The sequence below is a fragment of the Pogona vitticeps genome, chromosome 2, assembly GCF_051106095.1.
Source record: "Pogona vitticeps strain Pit_001003342236 chromosome 2, PviZW2.1, whole genome shotgun sequence".
Classification (NCBI taxonomy): domain Eukaryota; kingdom Metazoa; phylum Chordata; class Lepidosauria; order Squamata; family Agamidae; genus Pogona; species Pogona vitticeps.
The window spans coordinates 25,628,151-25,646,728 of record NC_135784.1 but is presented as its reverse complement, the minus strand read 5'-3'; the positions used below and the strand labels follow the sequence as shown (position 1 = coordinate 25,646,728).

Genomic DNA, 18,578 nt, shown 5'->3' with positions numbered 1-18,578 from the left:
CTCCCTCGCAATCGCCTCCTTCTCCTCCCTAAGGCGACACCGCCATTCTCTGGTCTCAGACTCCCCCCAAGAGGCTATATCGGCAGTTTTCAGCCTGGATCAGAATCTTTCTATTTTGCAAAATCAATTGATGCGTGAGCCAAAGATATGTGATGCAATCTCCTCAAGGGCGTGATTAGGTTCAGCCAGGTACGGAACAAAATTACTGAAAGGGCTGTCCTTACACCAAATAAACAGATGGATCAGCGAAAGCTAGCGATTCGTGTGTGTCTGCCTGTCTGTGTGTGCGTGTGTGTGTTTATATTCTTACTGGTCAATTAAAGCGATCACCTGCTCCTGTATTTGAATGGGAACTAAATTCCTAGGGAGGCAGGACGTGTGAAGGAGGGGGAAGAAAATAAGCCTCGCCAACTCCTTCCGGGAAGGAAAGAGGAGGATGATTTCTCTGCAGGGAGGAAAGAGGACGGAGAGGTAGGAAGGGATGGGGGGGGGGGAAGGGAGCAAAAAAACAACAACAACAAAGAAGCCTGTGGATGTTCTCGAGAAGGCACCTTCTCTCTTGGGATCCTTCCCCCAGGGAGCTCCTTCCTTAAAATCCTGGGGGCAAACGCTGGGCTCCTGGGTTTTTGTGTTTTTGTGTTTCGGGTCGGTTTTGGAAGCTCTCCTCCTAAAAAAAAAAGGGGGGAGGGTTGCTGCTGGGGAGTCCGAAAATACCCTGGAAAAACCTTTCCCTTTCTCCCCAAATTCCCCCCCAACCATTCTGCAAAAGCTTCCTGCCAGCCCCTAGAATAGAAAGGAAATCGCCTTTGGGGGTGCGGGGGGGGGGAGAATTGTAGGCTTGGGAGGGCGAATAGCTATCTGTGCCTGTGGCGTTTGTATTGGGAAGAGGCAAAAAAGCCTGTAAGAAAAAAAATTATAAAGGCTTTCTGCTGCTGGAAGGTTTAACGAGCACAGCCTGGAAAAGGCATTTTTGTCTCCTTCCTCAAATGGCTCCGTCTTCCTACCAAGATCCTTCCCTGGGTAGGAAGGCGCTAAGCAAGCTTTCAGGTGCGTGTGGAGAGGTAGGTGGTGGGAAGGGTGGGGGGGGGAACAGCCGCCTCTGCCGGTGGCGTTTGTCCTGGAAGGGATCGGGGCCCTTGAAGATCGCTGTGACCGGGAAGGATCCCTGCCGGGTTCCCCGGAGGCGAGAGAGAGAGCGCAGGGGTTTCGAAAAGGTTCCTGCCAGGGAACTAGGAATAAACTTGTGTCTACTCATGGGGGTCGGTACTAAAAATCTACCTCCTTGCGTCTCATTTCTCCCCAATGTCCATTAAACATAGAGGAGTACAACAAAAATGATAAGGAACATGTAATGCCGGTAATACAAACATCCCGTCAAACAAAAATTCCCCAAGACTGAAGGAGGAGGAGCGGTACTGTAAGAGCTTTAAGTCAGGCTGACTGTGGACCCAGCTGGGATTTTGGATCTGTCAGACAGGAGGAAAGAGAGAAACAAACCTCTGGGAATAGTTACTGGTTGTGAAAGATGTGCACATTTTCTAGGTGAACTGGAGTGGAGGATGTGTGGTTCAGTGCCAAACGGGAACTACCTCAGACAGATATTTTTATGTCAATTTCCTCCTGTTGGGTGACCAGAGTAGACCAGATGGCCAGGGTATAAATAAATAAATAAACATGGGATTCCAGTATGTTGATTTTTTTTCCTGCTTGGCATATGCCACATCTCTCAATGTGATGCATACTGTATTATCTGAGTAATGCCCCACTGTATTGTATCATGAACATTAATGCCAAAAAAGTACAAACTGTGTATTTTAGTGTGCCATAGATTTTACAACAAGTACAACTGCACATTTGGCCAAGCTTTTGCTACCTTTCTCTATCTTGCAGGCAGCAGAATGACAACACAGGTGGGTGCTGCACCTGAGAGACATCACTTGCCAGCTTCTTCCGTCACATGTTTCTCAGGCATCACAGTAGGAACTGCAGGAATCTCTGAGGTAACCCAGCTTACACTGCCTTTCTCTACCTTGCAGGCAGCAGAATGCAGGCAGCAGAAGCAGGCTTTAAATCATCACCTCTGTGCTGTGGATGGGAAAGAATGGCCGTACCTCTGTCTCAGGTAAGGAAAGGAGTATCAGGGAGAGATGCAGAAGCAGCCTCGGTGCTCTAATACTTGTTACTGAGAGGAATCATGAAAGAATCCAGTGGTGCCTCGATTTACGATCATCCCGACATACGACCATTTCGTATGTCGGGACTTGCGGCTGGAGTTTCAAGTTGCGATCAAAAGAGGCAGAGAAAAAAGGTGGGGAAATTCAGGTTTGCTAACCCGTTGGTAGGCGAAGAGGCGGCTTATTTGATGGGTTATTTGATGCTGCCTAAGGTTGCCTTTGCTACTAAAGCTTTTTTCACACTCCATGCATTGATATGGTTTCTCCCCTGTGTGAGTTCGTTGATGCTGCCTAAGGTTACCTTTGCTACGAAAGCTTTTTTCACATTCCATGCATTTATACGGCTTCTGTCCTGTGTGAACACTTTGATGCCACATAAGAACCCATTTCTCATTGAAGCGCTTCCCACACTCCATGCAGTTATATGACTTCTCCCCTTTGTGACTCCTCTGATGTTGCCTAAGGACCCATTTCTTACTAAAGCCCTTTCTGCAGTCCAGGGATTTATATGGTTTCCCTCCTGTGTGAGTTCTTTGATGTAAAGCAAGTCTGGAAAGAAGAATGAAACTCTTGCCACATAACATACATTTACATGGCTTCTCCCCTTTGGGTCTTCTTTTATCGGAAAATGTTTCACCGTCACTGAAACGTTTTCCAGAGCCCATGACTTGATATTGTTGTGATCCTGACTGGATTGTACCATGTCTCTTCAATTCACTCTCTGCCACTTGAGAGGTGGAGATTTTTTCCCTTTCTTTCCTTGACTGGTTTTGCATTTGATTTTTTGCTCCCCTTTGATCTCCTTGTTCCTCTGGTTCCTTGTCTTCCCATGCAACATGAGACAGCTTGTGGAAATAATCATCATCCTCCGCATCACCTAAATTTGAGGAAAAATTGAGAAATAGCGTCCTGTCAAGACAGTTTTAGAGAGATGTGGAATCTTAAGGCTAAAACAGAGTTCAAATGATATCTTCTTTTTTTCACTTTCTCAAGAACAATCCTGTTTTCCTCTCTGTTTGCTCTATCTCTAAGAATGACTGAATTCATTTCTAAATTGTATCCTATTTGGTTTTAATACACACCGACCTGAGGGAGTGTTTTCAGTACTGGTTATACACAAGTGGTATCTGTTGCCACAGGACTGTGCAAGCCAAAGGGAAGGACAAGAGAACTACAGCCAGGTATAGGGGAGGGGAGAGCCATAAATATGACATAAAAGTACACTATTGCCTTTAATGCTGCAGTATTGGGAATTCTTCATTAGTCCAGATTGGAACTGCTTTAACTCCAGCATCTAAATCTATTCTTGTGAAGTCAGGTATATTTTTAACCTGGTCTTCTAAACAGAAAGGAAAGGAGTTCTAAGGACGACTGCTAATGATTCAACTTTTTGGAGGACACTAATTCAAATGTAACCTTCAATCAGAAATAAAATGATGGCATACAAAAATAAGCCTCTCAAACCTCAACAAGGGTCACTCCACAGGCACTCGGGATTTAGGACATGAGGTTGTTCAGCAAGGCCAATGCTGGGTGTGCTGTCCAAAAAGGGCAGAAAGGAAATTCAAGATCAAAAAAACAGGAAACAGGGTGGCCACAGTGGAACATTCTTGCCCAAGGTAGTTGAGAGGGGAAAACGTAAGAAGCGTTGTCTGTTGCAGAGACCAAGACAAAGGATAGCTCAATGGCTTGGGTATCTGGCTGTGGAGCCAGAGGTAGGGAGTTTGATTCCCCACCGTGTCTCTTTGCTAGGGCTTGGACTCGAAGATCCACAAGGGTCCCTTCCAGATCTGCAGCTCCAAGATTATTACAAAGATTAAATGTCTTCCTGTAAAAGCAGTATTTGATACTAGTACTTTATAAAGGTTAAAAACAGAGACAGGTACATGGGGCTGCTGAACAATTGCTCTTGGAGGTTAGTGCAGAAAAAGCAAAGACCTTGGTGTGTCAGGTTTCACAAGACCTATACAACATTGGTTATAGCGCACAAGGAAATAGGTCATCATTAACAGGCCATCAAGTCCAACCCCCTGCTCGATGCAAGAATACAAATCAAAGGATATCTCCCAGGTAGTTGTCTAAGTTTCTCTTGAATGCCTCCAGTGTTAGCGCACTCACCACCTCTCCAGATAATTGGTTCCCTTGTCTTACTGCTCTAACAGTTAGGAAGTATTTCCTGATATTCAATCAAAATCTGGTTTGCTGTAACTTGAGCACCCTGGGATGATCGAGAACAGATCTAGCCCCCTCCTCCTTTGTATGACAGCCTTTCAAGTATTTGAAAACTGCTCTCAGATCTCCCCTCTGTCTTCTTTTCTCAAGGCTAAACATGCCCAATACTGCTGGTGGACTCAACATACTTTCTGAAAGAGTCCTCCCCCTCACAAACGGGAAGCTTGAGGCTGTCCAAAAGTCCCACAATACATACCAAAGCAACCTCCCACTCTCTTTTGCTCCTCAGAGTCTTGGATAAACGGATCATCTCCTTCTTCCAGTGAGAAGATGAGGTCTGGTTTGGGAATGGCTTTGGAAAAAAGAGAGAGAGAGAGGCTAGTGATGGTATAATTCTACAAATATATACATTTACTGCTCAGCTGTTAATCTAGTTTTTTTACGCAAGATAGATTAGAAGCAGCAGTATCATTAGACTTCAAATCCAATCCTGGGTTACATGTAACAACTTTGTACAGAACAGGCTCAGTACAATTTGTCACCATGAAGGAACCAGCCCCTTATAGTGGCTGGGTTCTTTCCTTTTCATTTCTTCGTTGCAATCTACACTCCTACAAAAGTTAAACCAATGACATAAGATCTTTTAGGTACTGTGTGGAAGCTTCCTGCTTTGAAGACCAGTCTGAACCTCCTGGCCCACTGGGCACTGAAAGACAGGCCATTCGAACTCACCCTGGGTCTTCAAGGCAAAGGAAGAGATACTGCTAAAGAAAGTTGTGGCAAAGCAACATCATGTGCTGGATCTAGCTCTGGTCTGCTCCTATGACTCCTGTCACTCTGAACCTCAACTGTTTTCTCATTCTTACTCCGTGTTGCCCATCTACAGCCCCTCCCCCCCGCCTTTTGGTTGCAATTTCCCAAATTAGACCTTGGGACTGCCTTCTGATTCTGACGTGAACTGCCATCATCAAGAATATCTACTCTTTATTCTAAACCTTGGACTGCCTGAACACAGTCTTTGGGATCTGCAAGCGAGGCCCTGCCTTAGGCACAGGCTAATTTCTCCCGGGTTAACCGGAGAGAAAAGGAGAAACAGAAGCACACACAATTGATGAACTGATGACTTCCCCAGATGTCTCTTGGAGATCTTAGGAAGCAAGGAGAATAGAATAAAACTCTGAGCTACCTTGACCCACACATGCCATGGGATGGAATAGAAACTCTCAACGTTCAATTTTCTAAAACTGACTGTGAAGGGACAATATAAAAAGAGTGCAGAAGTGTTCTGGCTATGCCAATCTGAGATGGCCCATCTTCCAAATAGATATTTAGGGGAGCCAAACTGGATGTAAGTAAGGCATGTGTCACTTTGGAAAGATCAGACATTTCTAGGAACAGGCATATTTGGCGCACTAGCTGTGTCACCTCTTCCAACATGCCCTGATACTGTATTCTCTGATCTGCCTTTTGACCAACGAGGAGCACCTCTGTCTTTTTGCCAGAGGTATTCTACCTGGAATGACACCAAGCATCAGAGAGAGGGACTGATCAGAAGCCTGTTGATTGACACAACTTGTTGCTGATTAAGATACCCAATCAAATACAAAACACCAATGAAATCTCTCAATTCACAGCCGGGATCCAATGGTTGTTGTAGGTTCTAATTCCTGTCCTCTGAAGATGCCAGGCACAGAGACTGGTGAAATGTTAGGAAGAAAAACCTCCAGAATATGGCCAAACATCCCGAAAAACCTACAACAATCTAATAATCTATGTTTATCTACAAAATATCAAATATTTGTTCTCTATATTTCTTAATCTGCTGCATGACTTGAGCACCGTTAATTAACAAAAATTAAAACATGAACTTCATCAAACTTAATTAGCTGCAAAATACACATGCCAACTATTGGAAGATCTTCAATAATCTTAAATGATTCTTAAAGTTTAAATATCGAAGTAAAGAAAATTGCCTTTGCCTGGCAGGGAAAAGACCATTTATGGGTCCAAAAAAGGTTCATCCAGGAATTGGTCTTCCAAATCCTTCCCTAAGCATAACTGGACCCCATTCTGTCCCATAGAGAAATTTATCACCTTCTGGACTAGGCTAACCATCATGTCTGTGGTAGATGTTATGTACCAGGAGTCCCCGATCTTTTTAACCCCACGGACCGGTTGGGGAAGGTGGGGAAATCGTCGCACTCATGCGCATGCATGAAGGGTGCTCGTGCGGGTGCTCGCTTGGCCGCATGCACGAAGGGCAGTGCGGCACTCAGGGGCACTTGTGAGCATGCGCGAAGGGGTGGTGGAGCACTCGCACGGGCCTGCATGCACAAAGGGGCTCTGCGGGGGTGGAGTGCGTGCGGGGGTGGGGTCTGTCTCCGTGGCCTGATCCAGCTCAGGCCACAGACCAGTACCGAGACATGGACCAGGGGTTGGGGAAATCTTTTATACACTACGAAAAGATAGTATCAAATCAACAGGTGGTTGTGTGAACCCAGTCAAGGGCCTTGCCCACCTCAAAACCAAGTTCCAGGGAGTAACAATCCATTCTTTTGACCTCTTCTTGATCGAAAAAAAAGCCTTCTTACCCAGCAGGACCACATTCCTGTAGTTCTCCAACATGACCTCCTTGTACAAAGCTCTTTGTCCTGGATCCAGGAGGTCCCATTCTCCCTTCATGAAATACACAGCCACCTCCTCAAAGGACACCAGCTGAAGATAGAAAGGACACGTTTTCTACTCTGAAAGTCTCCTAATCTGTGATTGTAGTCAATCTGATTAGTCCACAAATCAAGATGTCATATGAGAAATACAGAAACAATTCACAGCATAAAGATCATTCTCCAAGTAGAACAGAGGCCGCTTTTAACTTTTCATTTTCAAATGTCAGCATTATGCCAATTAATTATCCCTAAAATTAGATATTACTGACAGGAAGTTATATTACAGCTGCTTTCTATACTTGCTTTACATTTCCAAGCTATTTTCATTGCTACAATCATTTTCAGTCTTAAAAATATTGAAATAGAATCAGTAGTAGTAGTAATAATAATCATCCACATTTCAAATGTCAAACCAGTGGGAAGTAGTAAGGCTGCCCCTTTATCTCCCTCTGATGAGACCTCTCTTACCTGAGGAGTCTGTGAGCTTATCTTTTCCACCCCAACATCCAGAAGAGGCAATCCAGCCTGCATCTCTGATGCCATTGCTTATTCCTATGGGCAAAACATGGGAGGCATAAACAAAGCTATGTATGATCCATGGGCCAGATATATATAATTCTCCCTTTCTCCTTAAAAAGGACCCAAGGCAGCTTACATCATTAAAACGTTTAAAGCTAAAAGCAATACATATATTTTAAAAGATCAATCAAATACCACTATGAGAAATGGTAAACAAAAGCAATATTCAAAACACAGAGGCATAACAATCCATTTACAAACTCCACTCAAGCAGCCAGCCACTGAGGGAAGGCTTGCCTGAAGATAACTGTCTTTGCCTCTTGGCCTCTTGTGGGAGCGAGCATCAAACTCTCAGAACAGCAAGAGAAAAGGCCCATTCCTCTGTCCTCACCAAATGCACCTGTGAAGGTGGTGGAACTGAAATAAAGACCTCTCCTGATGATCTTAGCCCAAAAGCAGACTCATAATGGGAAATACAGTCTTTAAGATAGCTTGGACCCAAACCATTTCAGGCTCTATGAACCAGCCCTTTGAATTGTGCCCAGAAATGGATTGGCAACCAATGGAGCAGCTGTGACAGGCAAGTTATGTGATCCCTGTAACAAGCCCAACTCAGCGCTCTGTTTTGGACCCGCTGATGTTTGGACTCATTGATGTTTCTTTACACTTTCCAGAGGCAACCCCAAGAACAACGTGTTACAGTAATCCAGCTGGGATGTAATTAAGGCATGGGCAACCGAGGCCAGACCAGACCTCTCCAGGACAGGGAGCAGCTGGCGCACTGCTGTTCAGGGTGCAAAAGCACTCCTGGCCACCCCCAAACATGGCTTTGCAGAGGTTCACCTTCTGCTCTGCCTTGGAGAAGCAACTGGTATAATAGTCAGGCTGTTCAGCTTAGGGGGGGGGAGATGCTCTGAGAGCCCCCCCCAGGAGAAGCCCTCGCTGGTCTCCCGGATTTCACATCAGCACCCCAGCCTCCCTCTTCCCACCTCGAAGGAAAGAGTCTCCCCTCTTGGGGGGTGTGTGTGTGTGTGTTTGTTTGTTTGTGTGTGTGCGGGAAGAACGGCGCCTCTTGGTAAACCCCCCCCCAGGAAACTTCTCCAGGGGGAGGCGGACCCCCTTCTCTGGAGGGGGTCTTTCCCTCTCCCCGCCTCCCTCTCACGGTCCCCAGGCAGAGCGAGGAGGAGGAGAAGCCCCGACCAACCTGGCCCCTTTGGAGACAAACAGGAGGCCGGTGGTTACAGCAGGATCGGATGGATCGGGGGGGGGGCAGCAACCATCCCGAAAGGGAAGAAGGGGGTGGGAGTCCGGGGAGCCCTCCCCGCACCTTCCCTTCCCGGGAGATTAAAGGAGGTGCACTGATTATTTTCTTCCCCATCTTCCATACGTCCTGCCTCTCTAGGAACATAAGACTCCGTTCCTTTAACCTTTTTTACCCCGGGAGACTAAAGGAAGTGCATTGATTATTTTCTTCCCCATCTTCCATACGTCCTGCCTCTCTAGGAACGTAAGACTCTGTTCCTTTAACCTTTTTTGCCCCGGGAGACTAAAGGAAGTGCGTTGATTATTTTCTTCCCCATCTTCCATACGTCCTGCCTCTCTAGGAACATAAGACTCTGTTCCTTTAACCTCTTTTGGGATGAGTAAGCGAGGGTGTTTTCCTTCACCTGACTGGACTGGGGCACCTCCTTTACGAGGAAAGGCTACAGCGTTTGGGGGCTCTTTAATTCCTCCTCAGAGGTTTTGCAATCCTACTCTCTTTTTAGGATTAAATTATCAATCTGAGGCATAGTTTTAACTGCTTGCTTCCTTGATTTACAGTATACTCCACTTTTCTCCTGAAGATAAAGGTTTTTGCCTGATGACTTCTTTTTCTCCCAGTCTTTCCAGTTCTCTTATTTCTCAGACTTTCATATTTTCCTGTCATTCAGACCTGTCTCTCTAAATTTATTATATGCAACTCCACACAAACTTTTAAGCACAAAGGTTCCAGCTGAGTGGAATGGCCACATTACTAGTCTAGGCAAGGAAGTGGCACCTGCTTTACACCCTGGCATGCAGGAAGGCTTTCTCAGCTGCATCTGGGGTGCTACAGCCGAGAAAGCCTTTCCCTGTGTTTCCTCAGTGTGAACCATTTTCCATGACAGGACATGGACAAGCCCTCCTGTAAAGCAGTGGTTCTTAACGTGGGCGATAATGCCTCCCAGGGGGCGATTTCATTTTTCAGGGGGGCAGTAGAATGAAAAGGGGCGGTGTGGGGGCGCTGAAGCAGAAGGGGGGCGGTAGGGGGGCGCTGGAGCAAGTCAAACCTGTGAAGATGGCTGCAGCCTTTTTACAATGTGCATGAATATATATTTTCCTCCAATCTTAATTTAGTTTCAGAGTTTTCATCTTGAAATTTTTAGTTCCTGCATTGCGGTTTGTTTTTATGCCCTTTTTATATTTCTTTTTGAGTCTTAAAATTCGCTTGCAACTAAATCATTAAATGTTACTTTTTGGGGGCATTTCATTTTCTTGGAATTGAATTTTGTTTTCAGGGGTCATTGGATTTAAGTGTAATAAATAAATAAATAAATAAATAAATAAAGAAATAAAGAAATAAATAAATAAATAAATAAATAAATAAATAAATAAGATATCATCACCGTGGGGAGGGGGGCGATGATAACTTCCTCAATGGCTCAAGGGGGCGTTTCTTTCAAAAAGGTTAAGAACCACTGCTGTAAAGGTTTGGATATCAGGGCCTCCTTCTTTTGAAATAAACCAGGAGTCATTGGAAGTTTCAATAAAGTGGTCTCCATTTATTAACTCGGGAAACTGAACATTATCATCTAAAGGTTTTGGTGCAAATGTCTCTTGAAAGAACAATGGTTCCCTCAAGGGTGAATGCGTAGCGGTTTCAAATAGGTTTATATCCTTCAAGTCCCAAGGTCCTGCCAAAACTTTCTCTGGCTCCTTGCCATTTACCTCAGTTACTTCCCGACTCAGTAACAGAAGGGTTTCTTCGTCCCCTGACCATCCCTGTAACGGGGATTCCTCTCTGGATCGGGCGTCCCACGGTCCAGGTAGTGGCCCATCTTTCGGAGCTCCTCCAGATGCCATGTCCAACACACCTCAGTCTCCCTCGCAATCGCCTCCTTCTCCTCCCTAAGGCGACACCGCCATTCTCTGGTCTCAGACTCCCCCCAAGAGGCTATATCGGCAGTTTTCAGCCTGGATCAGAATCTTTCTATTTTGCAAAATCAATTGATGCGTGAGCCAAAGATATGTGATGCAATCTCCTCAAGGGCGTGATTAGGTTCAGCCAGGTACGGAACAAAATTACTGAAAGGGCTGTCCTTACACCAAATAAACAGATGGATCAGCGAAAGCTAGCGATTCGTGTGTGTCTGCCTGTCTGTGTGTGCGTGTGTGTGTTTATATTCTTACTGGTCAATTAAAGCGATCACCTGCTCCTGTATTTGAATGGGAACTAAATTCCTAGGGAGGCAGGACGTGTGAAGGAGGGGGAAGAAAATAAGCCTCGCCAACTCCTTCCGGGAAGGAAAGAGGAGGATGATTTCTCTGCAGGGAGGAAAGAGGACGGAGAGGTAGGAAGGGATGGGGGGGGGGGGAAGGGAGCAAAAAAACAACAACAACAAAGAAGCCTGTGGATGTTCTCGAGAAGGCACCTTCTCTCTTGGGATCCTTCCCCCAGGGAGCTCCTTCCTTAAAATCCTGGGGGCAAACGCTGGGCTCCTGGGTTTTTGTGTTTTTGTGTTTCGGGTCGGTTTTGGAAGCTCTCCTCCTAAAAAAAAAAGGGGGGAGGGTTGCTGCTGGGGAGTCCGAAAATACCCTGGAAAAACCTTTCCCTTTCTCCCCAAATTCCCCCCCAACCATTCTGCAAAAGCTTCCTGCCAGCCCCTAGAATAGAAAGGAAATCGCCTTTGGGGGTGCGGGGGGGGGGAGAATTGTAGGCTTGGGAGGGCGAATAGCTATCTGTGCCTGTGGCGTTTGTATTGGGAAGAGGCAAAAAAGCCTGTAAGAAAAAAAATTATAAAGGCTTTCTGCTGCTGGAAGGTTTAACGAGCACAGCCTGGAAAAGGCATTTTTGTCTCCTTCCTCAAATGGCTCCGTCTTCCTACCAAGATCCTTCCCTGGGTAGGAAGGCGCTAAGCAAGCTTTCAGGTGCGTGTGGAGAGGTAGGTGGTGGGAAGGGTGGGGGGGGGAACAGCCGCCTCTGCCGGTGGCGTTTGTCCTGGAAGGGATCGGGGCCCTTGAAGATCGCTGTGACCGGGAAGGATCCCTGCCGGGTTCCCCGGAGGCGAGAGAGAGAGCGCAGGGGTTTCGAAAAGGTTCCTGCCAGGGAACTAGGAATAAACTTGTGTCTACTCATGGGGGTCGGTACTAAAAATCTACCTCCTTGCGTCTCATTTCTCCCCAATGTCCATTAAACATAGAGGAGTACAACAAAAATGATAAGGAACATGTAATGCCGGTAATACAAACATCCCGTCAAACAAAAATTCCCCAAGACTGAAGGAGGAGGAGCGGTACTGTAAGAGCTTTAAGTCAGGCTGACTGTGGACCCAGCTGGGATTTTGGATCTGTCAGACAGGAGGAAAGAGAGAAACAAACCTCTGGGAATAGTTACTGGTTGTGAAAGATGTGCACATTTTCTAGGTGAACTGGAGTGGAGGATGTGTGGTTCAGTGCCAAACGGGAACTACCTCAGACAGATATTTTTATGTCAATTTCCTCCTGTTGGGTGACCAGAGTAGACCAGATGGCCAGGGTATAAATAAATAAATAAACATGGGATTCCAGTATGTTGATTTTTTTTCCTGCTTGGCATATGCCACATCTCTCAATGTGATGCATACTGTATTATCTGAGTAATGCCCCACTGTATTGTATCATGAACATTAATGCCAAAAAAGTACAAACTGTGTATTTTAGTGTGCCATAGATTTTACAACAAGTACAACTGCACATTTGGCCAAGCTTTTGCTACCTTTCTCTATCTTGCAGGCAGCAGAATGACAACACAGGTGGGTGCTGCACCTGAGAGACATCACTTGCCAGCTTCTTCCGTCACATGTTTCTCAGGCATCACAGTAGGAACTGCAGGAATCTCTGAGGTAACCCAGCTTACACTGCCTTTCTCTACCTTGCAGGCAGCAGAATGCAGGCAGCAGAAGCAGGCTTTAAATCATCACCTCTGTGCTGTGGATGGGAAAGAATGGCCGTACCTCTGTCTCAGGTAAGGAAAGGAGTATCAGGGAGAGATGCAGAAGCAGCCTCGGTGCTCTAATACTTGTTACTGAGAGGAATCATGAAAGAATCCAGTGGTGCCTCGATTTACGATCATCCCGACATACGACCATTTCGTATGTCGGGACTTGCGGCTGGAGTTTCAAGTTGCGATCAAAAGAGGCAGAGAAAAAAGGTGGGGAAATTCAGGTTTGCTAACCCGTTGGTAGGCGAAGAGGCGGCTTCGCCTGCCCCAACGGTTAGAGTGTGTGCGTCGGAGGAGGCTTCAGACTGCCTGGAGCTGCTTTCTGCTCCTGAGTAAGTCCATTTACTTTGTTTTGCAGTTTGGGTTGGGGGGGGTGTTATGTTTCTGTGCTGTGATGTTTTGTGTTTTGGTGTGGGTTTTTTCCTAGCCCCATCCCGTTTGGGCTGGCTGTGTGTGGGGGGGTTTGTTTTTTCCCAGCCCCATGGCGTTCCACTGTGGCTGGCTGTGTGTGTGTGTGGGGGGGGGGGTTGTTTGTTTTTCCCCAGCCCCATGGCGTTCTGCTGATGCTGGCTGTGTGGGGGAGTTGTTTTTTTTTCCAAGCCCCATGGCGTTCCACTAGGTCTGACTGTGTTTTTTGTTGTTTTGGTGTGTTTGTTTTTCGGCCCCAGCACATTCCTATGGGGTTTGCAATGTTTTATTTTTATTTTGTATTTTTTTGTATTTTTCTTTTTCTTGAATGGATTAATCACGTACCAGTGCATTTCAGTGGGAAATGGTGCTTCGACTTACGACCATTTCGAGTTATGCCCATCTTCTGGAACGGATTATGATCGTAAGTTGAGGCACCACTGTATTTTTGCTTTCATTACTTCAGTTGCAACAGTGACCATGTGGAAACTTTCCAAAATTTCTCATGACATCATGAGTTCTACGAAGAAAGAGTAAAGGAAGAAAAATATTTGCAAAGCCAGCTTGTTAAGGCTTGTCATTGCAGTGCTGGAGTTTGGCTGTATATTTAGGATACTACCTAAATATACCTACCTGAGAAGTAATGTCTTTCCCTTTTTTTCTGGCAGCACATGTCTTTTGAGGAGGTGGCTGTGTATTTCACCCGACAGGAGTGGGATCTCCTAGATCCAGGCCAAAGAGCCCTGTATAAAGAAGTCATGCAGGAGATCTACAGGATGGTTGCCTCTCTGGGTAAGTTTACAGAATTTCATGTCAGTGGCCAGCATGGCTGAAGGTCTTGTAGATATCTTTCTTAGTGGGAAGATCACAGAATTGCCCCTGGGTGTCTGATCAGCCAACACTGAATCTGCTCAACAATCTGTAGTACAGCATTTCCACATGGTGTAGGGCCTTGTAAAGCACAGCAGAAAAGGGAATTCTGTCTGGTATGTTTACAGGGTACAGTTGCATCCCCTATACCAGTGTCAGCGAACCTTTTTGAGCCTGAGTGCCCAAAATCGGGGTGGGGGGTGGGCAGTGGCAGCAGAAGCGGAGGTGGCGGGAAAAGAGAGGGAAAAGAGGCAGAAGGGGGAATCCCAAGCACAGAGGTGTCTCCAGACCCCACTCCGGATCTGCCTCCAGTCGCCAGCTGCTCTGGATCCTGGCCTGCTGCCTAGCTCTGCTAGGTTTGGCTGCGCGGGGGGGGGGGGGGAAGCCTACCATCATCGGTTCCAAGACCTTTGCCTAAAGGGAAGCCTGCATCCCCGAGCAGGGACATGTAAGATGCACACCTATCCAGCCAGATGACTAAAACCCACCAGAATCACTAACAAGATAGTGGAGTATGTGGTTTTCAGCGTTTTCAGCCTGGTGCCTTCCATTTAAGTACAATTTAAATGTACGGGCTGTGTGTAGGTTCCCCTAACCATCACCTCGTGAGAGGTTTCAGGTTTCAATCCAGATGTTCCGTGGGAAGAGATTACAATTTATACTTCCAGATACCAGCGTTCTGAAGATTGTACACAAGGGAATTTGAATGTTACATTTACATGTATATAAAAAGAGGTGTGGCCTAATAAAAAAAACATAGCTTTGCCCGGTCTCTGGAGTTGGATAGCCAAGGTTCAGCTTGGCTCCCTTGAGGAAGCTAGCAATATACTGGAAGCTTACTGGGACACAGAGTAAAACTGGGGCTACTGAGCTGCCCCGACCCCAGATAAAGGTCATGCCTGGCAGCAAGCTTCAGGAACCAACAGGACAGCCCCCTTATGACCAAACTGGTGCCTGACGCACCTCCAATTCCTGCATGTGGATGTTCTGACAGGCAGAGCCCCATCACGTAGTGTGGTGCAGAAGGGACCGCGAATCCCTTTGGGTGTCCCTGTGGTGGCCAGTCTTCAAGGTGCCTTCCTAGAGGACATCACAGGGGCAAATGGCCCCACAGCAAGGTTCCCATGGACACTATTCCCTGTGTTGGTTAACTGGTCTTCCTCCTCCTGTACTATGTTACCCAGATGAGCCCAGCTATGTCTGTACAGACTTTGGCTGTGCATCTTGGGAGGAGTACCGCATGCATGGGGCTGCTGCTGCTAGTGGTGACTATGGGGAATAGCTAGGGATGGCACTCGAGTATTAGTGAGCTTTTCCAGTTCATATTTCTTTGTCTTTCTCAAAGTCTGGTTAAAGTTCTGTTTCCACTGTCTTCAATGCCCAGTAAAGACAAATAGGATACTATATAGAAAGGAATATCTGCCCCTTATGAAAGTTACAGGCTATAGAAAAACAAGATCTGGTTGCAGCAGAGGGCACAGGGAGGAAAAAAAGTGATAATCCCTTAGACAGCTAAAAAAAAAAAGAGTGAATAATTCACGCTCAAGTTAATATTCGTAGCTTTCCCTGAAATTCTATAACAGGAGATGAAGTCTGTGTTTCTCTCCCAAATTTAGGTGATCATCAAGAGGATGAGAACTTCCAGAAGCTATTCATTGCGCCATGCAAAGTTAAGGAGCCTGAGGAAGGAAGAGAGAGATTTGGGAATCCAGAGGGAAGAAAGACTGATATGCACGAGCGGCCCAGGGAAGGAAAAAGAAAATCCTCCATTTCTCAGGATGGGGATTGTAAATCAAAAGGATACGGCTTAATCCACTCAGGATCAAAATGGTGTCAAGGCATGGACCCTGGAAAATATTTCAGCAATTTTTCTGATCAAAGCAGCAGCAAAGGGGAGAAGCCGTGTAAATGTGTGGTATGCGAGAAGAGCTTCATTTTTAGTTCTAGTCCTGCTTTACATCAAAGAACTAAGAGAGTAGGGAAGCCATTTAAAGGCTTGCAATGTAGAAAGGGTTTCAGTCAGAAAAGGGGTCTTAGGCTGTATCAAAGCATTCACTCAGGATTGAAACCATATAAATGCATGGAGTGTGCCAAGAGGTTTAGTCAGAAGGAGGACCTTAGGCTGCATGAAGGTATGCACACAGGGGATAAACCATATACATGTGTGGAATGTGGAATGAGTTTTAGTTGGAAAGAGCACTTTAAGCAGCATAAAAATATTCATATAGAAGAAAAGCTTTGTAAGTGCATAGAATGCGGAAAGTGCTTCCTTCAGAAAGGGGACCTTAGACGCCATCAGAGAACTCACACAGGTGAGAAACCATATAAATGTATGGAATGTGGAAAGAGCTTCAGTCAGAAAGGGAATCTTAGCTATCATCAAAAAACTCACACAGGTGAGAAACCATATAAATGCATGGAGTGTGGAAAGAGCTTCCGTCAGAAATGGGGTCTTCGGTTGCACCAAAGAACTCACACAGGAGAGAAGCCATATAAATGCGTGGAATGTGGAAAGAGCTTCCGTCAGAAATGGGGTCTCCGCTTGCATCAAAGAACTCACACAGGTGAAAAGCCATATAAATGCATAGAGTGTGGAAAAAGCTTCCGTCAGAAATGGGGGCTTCAACTGCATCAAAGAACTCACACAGGGGAAAAGCCATATAAATGCATAGAATGTGGAAAGGGGTTCAGTCGGAAAGGTTGCCTAAGACTGCACCAAAGGTTTCACACTGGGGATAAGCCATATAAATGCATAGAGTGTGGTAAAATCTTCAGTTCAAAAGGGTCCTTTAAACAGCATAAAAATATTCATACAGGGCAGAAGCCGTATAAATGTAGAGAGTGTGGGAAAAGCTTCAATAGGAAAGGGAACCTTTTTCAGCATCAGAGGACTCATGCAGGAGAGAAATCGTATACCTGCATTGAGTGTGGAAAGACCTTCAATCGGAAAGGCAATCTTAGGCTGCATGAAAGAACTCACACAGGAGAGAAGTTGTATATATGCAAGGAGTGTGGAAAGAGCTTCCATCAGAAATGGGAACTCCAGCTGCATCAAAGAACTCACACAGGGGAGAAACTATATAAATGTATGGAGTGTGGAAAGACCTTTCATCAGAAATGGGAACTTCAGCTGCATCAGAGGACCCACACAAGGGACAAAATACATAAATGTATGGAGTGTGGAAAGAGTTTCAGTCATAGTGGGTCTCTTACTGCCCATCAGAGAACTCACACAGGGGAGAAGCCTTATAAATGTGTGGAGTGTGGAAAGAGCTTCAGTCAGAAAGGGAATCTTTGGCGGCATCAAAGAACTCATACAGGGGAGAAACCATATAAATGTTTGGAGTGTGGAAAAATGTTCAGTCAGAAGCAGTCCGTAGCGCTCCATCAAAATGTCCACACGAGAGCAAACATAAAAATGCATGGCGGGTGGAATGAGCTTCTGTCATAAATGGATCTTTAGGCAACATCAAAATATTTACACAGGAGAGAAACTACATAAATGCATACAATATGGGAAAGTGGCTCCTTAGGTGGCATTCAAGAACTCACAAAGGAAAGAAGTTACATACATGAATGCTCCCTTCATACAGTAACTGCAAAAATAACTAGAAAGGAGGAGGATTGGACAATTGTAATCCAGATGAGATCTGCAAACCTCTAGATATTACTACACTACTACTCTCCCAATTCTTTAGTATTGCCAAAGCTGGCTGGGATTGATAGGAGCTAGAATCCGACCACATCTGGAGACCTACATGGTTCCCCACCACACCTGAACAGAAGCCAAAATCCGATTTGGACTCTAGCCTCTTCTTTTTGTCTTACTTGTAAGTTTTAGGATACACTGCCTTTAGGACTGAATGTGTACCCTGTCTTTTCCTTCCCCCCCCCCTCCTAAGTGGATTTTTTTAAAACATGATTTCTGCTTAAATATTATAGTGGTTCATTTCTAAAGTGAATAAATATTTGAATGACTCTGAATAATATTTCTTTAGCTTTTGCAAAGTCTTCAGTCTTGTAGGTCACACTTTTGCAATTGGAAAACAGGAAAACTCAGAGTAATTTCTTGTCGCATTAAATGTTTAAGGATATCCCTAGCCAAAGTGACTTGATGGGACATTTGAGAGGACATAGTGCAGAAATGTGATTTGCAAGTAGAACAGTTCTTTTTTCTTTTTTTTCTTTTTTTCTTTCTTTTTTTTTTGCATGTTTCATGTTACAAGTTCAGAGGAGGACAACAAGGATGATCAGGGGGCTGGAAACCAAGCTCTGGGAGGATAGACTGAAAGAACTAGGCAGGTTTAGCCACAAGAAAAGAAGACAGAGGAGTGATATGATAGCATTTTTCAAATACTTGAAAGGCTGTCATTCAGAGAAGGGACAGGATCTGTTCTCGATCATCCCAGAGGGCAGAATGCGCAACAATGGGCTCCAGTTACAAGAAGCCAGATTTCAATTGAATATCAGGAAAAACCTCCTAACTGTTAGAGCAGTATGACAGCGGAACCAATGACCTTGAGAGGTGGTGAGTGCGCCAACACTGGAGGC

The 18,578-nt window shown here is 45.5% G+C and overlaps 2 protein-coding genes across 6 annotated transcripts; one reads left to right on the top strand and one right to left on the bottom strand.

The window, feature by feature from the left end:
• Positions 1-335: 335 nt before the first annotated feature.
• Positions 336-18,005, top strand: LOC110091468 (uncharacterized). Of its 5 annotated transcripts, none has more exons than XM_078388526.1 (5): positions 336-471; positions 2,037-2,122; positions 12,688-12,773; positions 13,826-13,949; positions 15,644-18,005. In XM_078388526.1, exons 2-5 carry the CDS (start codon positions 2,092-2,094, stop codon positions 17,476-17,478), a joined length of 2,076 nt encoding a protein of 691 aa, XP_078244652.1. In that variant the 5' UTR covers positions 336-471; positions 2,037-2,091; the 3' UTR covers positions 17,479-18,005. The 5 variants fall into 5 exon arrangements, with proteins under 5 accessions (XP_078244652.1, XP_072844910.2, XP_078244651.1 ...); XM_078388525.1 differs by lacking the exons at positions 336-471; positions 2,037-2,122 and adding exons at positions 11,039-11,121; positions 12,542-12,561; XM_072988809.2 differs by lacking the exons at positions 336-471; positions 2,037-2,122 and adding an exon at positions 10,986-11,121.
• Positions 2,261-8,917, bottom strand: LOC144587544 (uncharacterized). Its single transcript, XM_078388613.1, has 5 exons — positions 8,736-8,917; positions 7,481-7,564; positions 6,938-7,061; positions 4,603-4,698; positions 2,261-3,051 (listed from the first exon to the last, which is right to left on the bottom strand). The coding sequence occupies exons 2-5, from the start codon at positions 7,553-7,555 to the stop codon at positions 2,276-2,278; spliced, it is 1,071 nt and encodes a 356-aa protein (XP_078244739.1). The 5' UTR covers positions 7,556-7,564; positions 8,736-8,917; the 3' UTR covers positions 2,261-2,275.
• Positions 18,006-18,578: the final 573 nt, after the last annotated feature.